The following is a 3,676-nucleotide window of genomic DNA, read 5'->3' as shown; positions in this document are numbered from 1 at the left end:
AAAGAAATTTGAATCTGTGACTCCGTTATTAATTTCATTAAAGTGGCTACAAGTACGATTAAGGATTATTTACAAGATACTCATACTTGTTTTTAAGGTCTTGCACAATCTAGCTCCTGTGTATTTGTCCAGTATGGTGGCAATCTACACCCCCACTAGATCCTTGAGATCAGAAAATCAACATCTGCTTTGAGCTAATAGGACAAAATATAAACATAGAGGTGACAGAGCCTTTTCTCGTGTAGGCCCTAAATTGTGGAATGACCTCCCGCAATCTATTCGATCTGCCATATCCTTACCCATGTTCAAAGCTATGTTAAAACAACATCTTTTAAATACAAAAATGGGGAGCTTTTTTAAATGGGTTAATGTTTATCTGTGTTTATGTGATGAGGGTGTGTGTATATACAGTATATATATATATATATGGTTTTTTTAGCTTGTGATTGTGAAGCACTTTGGGCAACTTGAGTTGTATTAAATTGTGCTATATAAATAAATAAACAATAAAACGACAAGGACCGAGGCAGGGAACACAAAAGGTTCATCAGTAGTTTCCCTGGTGACAACTGAATGAGTAGACAATTCATAAACAGGCTCACTGACTGAAATTGAACAGGCAGACAGTTCATAATCATTGGCTGGAATTGGATAGACAGACTGTTTGCACTCAAGCTCATTGTTGGAAACTGGACAGACAGATTGTTCAAAATTAGATTTATTAATTGAAACAAGACTGACAAAACTGTTCACGCTCAGGCTCTTTGGTTGAAACTGGACAGACATATGGTTCAAAATTAGACTCATTAACTGAGACAGGATAGGTAGACAGTTCATTAGTGGTCTCTTTGGCAATGACAGGGGTAACAGAGCAGACATGGATTGCATTTATATTTTCTGGGCTTATGACAGACAGGGTTAAGAGTTTAAAGGCGGGTCTTTAGACTGTGACAAGGCTACTAGAGCATACAGAGGGCTCAGGTAAGGTTTCTGGGTTCGTGACTGGACTAACGGGGCAGATAACAGGTTCATTTGTGGCCCCTATGGCCGTGATGGGGTTAACTGGGTGAATAGAAAGTTCGTTTAAGGCTTTCATGGCTGCGACTGGACAGTCAGGAAGTTCATGAACAGCCTCCTCGGCTGTGACAGACAGGGCTGAACGTTCAAAGGCAGCATCTCTAGCTGGGTTAAAACAAGAGAAGTGTTCACAGACGGCCTCCGTGGCTGATTCAGGGCTGGATGAAAGTTCACAGACAACCTCTACGACTGAATTGAGACATGATAAGGGTTCACAGACGGCCTCCTTGGCCGGTTCGGGACCGGACAAGAGTTCAAAGATGGCCTTCTTTACCATGGCAGGACAGGCTGTGGGTTCACAGACAGCTTCTTTGGCCGTGGCTGGACTGGCAGAGAGTTCAAAGGCAGACGCCGCTTTGGGAGGTTCTGCAGCACAAGCCGCCACCTCAGGAGGAGCTGGAGTGGACGCCGCCTCTTCGGGAGGTTCTGCAGCAGATGCCATCACCTCGGGAGGAGCTGGACTCACTAGAGTCATTGGAACAGAAAACGGCACTCCAGGCCATGACGATGGAACTGGAGTCATTGGAACAGGGAACGGCACTCATGGCCGTGACGAGGGAACTGGAGCGGACTCAATGACTGGTGCGGGCTCTGGAGCTGATTCAAGGACTGGAGCAGTCTCGGAAGTGGATTCAAGGACTGGTGAAGGCTCGGAACTGGATTCGGGGACTGGAATGGACACCACCACCTCTGGAAACACGGCAGCGGGTGCCACCACTTCAGGAGATTTCGCAGCGGATGCCACTGCCTCTGGGGTTTCAGCAATGCTGTATGCAACCCAGACACACCATAAAGCGATCCCCATAATGGGAAGCGCTGCAGACACGGAAATCACTTCTGGGAAAGAAGGGCTTGAGAGCTTAGGGATACCAGCTACGCATGCTGACACCAGCAGTTCTCCACGCTTGATGCCAGTCTGGGATACTTAGGAACTGACCTCAAAGATCTGGGTGTGATAGACAGGACGTGACAAGACTCAGGAAAACCGGTTGTGTCATGACATGATTCTGAGATGACAGCTGAGATGTGACGAGGCTCTGGACGATCAGCTGTGACATGGCGGGACTTTAGTCGATCAGCTATGACGTGACGAGATTCTGGATGATCAGCTGTGACATGACAAGATTCTGGCAGATCAGATGAGACATGGCGAGGCTCTGGATGATCAACGGGGATCACCGGCACAGACGCAGTGTTGTGTACCTCCAGTGTGGGTTAGTCACCCACACTGACTAACAGTAAAGCGTAGTCCATCTAGCGTTTGGACCAATCAGACACACAATTATTTGTTATATTCATCAAATTATCCCTAACACCCCTCACCCAACCAACAAGCCAACTATGAGGGTCTATAGACCCTTCCCCCGAAATTCAACTAACACCTCAAAAATGCAGAACAGGCCCTTGGTTACAATGGCAACCAGGACACCTCAGCCAGATCAGATAAACTTTACGACCTAAAATTATGTAGAGAATCTTCTTCCCCTTACTTAATTCTCTCTAAAACAGACACATACTGCTATAGGAAATGACATCTGTCATGTAATTCATAGACATTTTGTTCTATGACCTTCCTATCATGCATATCCCCTGGTTATTGTGTATGATTATTATGTTCTTGTATATGGTCTTGTGTATTGGTTACTGTTTTATGCATGCTTATGATAGATCACTAGTTAATATCAACTCACTTATACCATGTTTGGTCTCTATGAATTCGTATTGTGATGATCTAAATGAGAGTGTATGTTATATGTTGATACCTATGTAACATATTAGTGTTCTAAGAATCTTTAATAGTTTGTATATCAACATCAAATCCAGTTACATATGCAAAATACCATGCTTGGAGACAAAGAGACGTAAACTTTCCCTCCAAAAGTTTAAGACACCATTGACTCTTTGATTCCCCGGAGGTGTGATCTCGATAGAAGATAAAGCCATTCACATCAGTGACCCACCTTCAGTCTAGGTTCTTTCAGATTCTGAGAAGATGAGGCTGAGCTAGACGACTTCGAAGGACCCCTAAGTTTGTGGCAGACTGCGGCCTTGTCTTTACATTCACCAAAGATCCTCGGATCTCAGCTGATGTCTCTCTAGCTCTGCGCTCTTCTCTCATCACTTTCCATCTGGGAGAAAACTCTCCTGACCACCACAGAGTCAGAATAACATCTCTTTAGAGTTCATCACTCTTCAAACCCGAAAGAACATGATCGTGACTCCAACACCCCTGAACCTCTAAACCATCAAGACTTTCATCCGAGACGGCATCCGGACACTCGTTCAACAGCCAAGGCAAAGCAAGTATCGTACATTTAACTAAATGAAACAGAGGTTAAGTATAAGCTGTAGACCCCGTTCTATAACGGCACTGATGGTTTCACTTAGGTGGTTAACTGACTCATTTTCCATAACTGCATTCTCTGGTTTCTCATAACGGATTAATTCATCCACTTCCAACCCCCCATGAATGACTGTATGTTTGTTTGTTTAGATTAGTTATGGGTTAGTCTTTAGTTAACAAAACGTTTGTGCACAGATTACATGAGTTTCTGGTTCTGTCACCACTTGTGAATAATGTCCCTTTTATGATCTGATC

General features: G+C 44.3%; 1 protein-coding gene across 1 annotated transcript; it reads left to right on the top strand.

Annotated features, from left to right (window-relative positions):
* The first annotated feature begins 1,352 nt into the window (after positions 1–1,352).
* On the top strand, positions 1,353–2,006 carry LOC107598193 (putative per-hexamer repeat protein 5). Its single transcript, XM_016289466.1, has one exon. It carries the CDS (start codon positions 1,353–1,355, stop codon positions 2,004–2,006), a length of 654 nt encoding a protein of 217 aa, XP_016144952.1.
* Positions 2,007–3,676: the final 1,670 nt, after the last annotated feature.

This window comes from Sinocyclocheilus grahami, unplaced genomic scaffold (assembly GCF_001515645.1).
Source record: "Sinocyclocheilus grahami isolate Dianchi unplaced genomic scaffold, SAMN03320097.WGS_v1.1 scaffold247.1, whole genome shotgun sequence".
NCBI lineage: Eukaryota > Metazoa > Chordata > Actinopteri > Cypriniformes > Cyprinidae > Sinocyclocheilus > Sinocyclocheilus grahami.
This window is presented reverse-complemented; position numbering and strand designations above follow the sequence as displayed.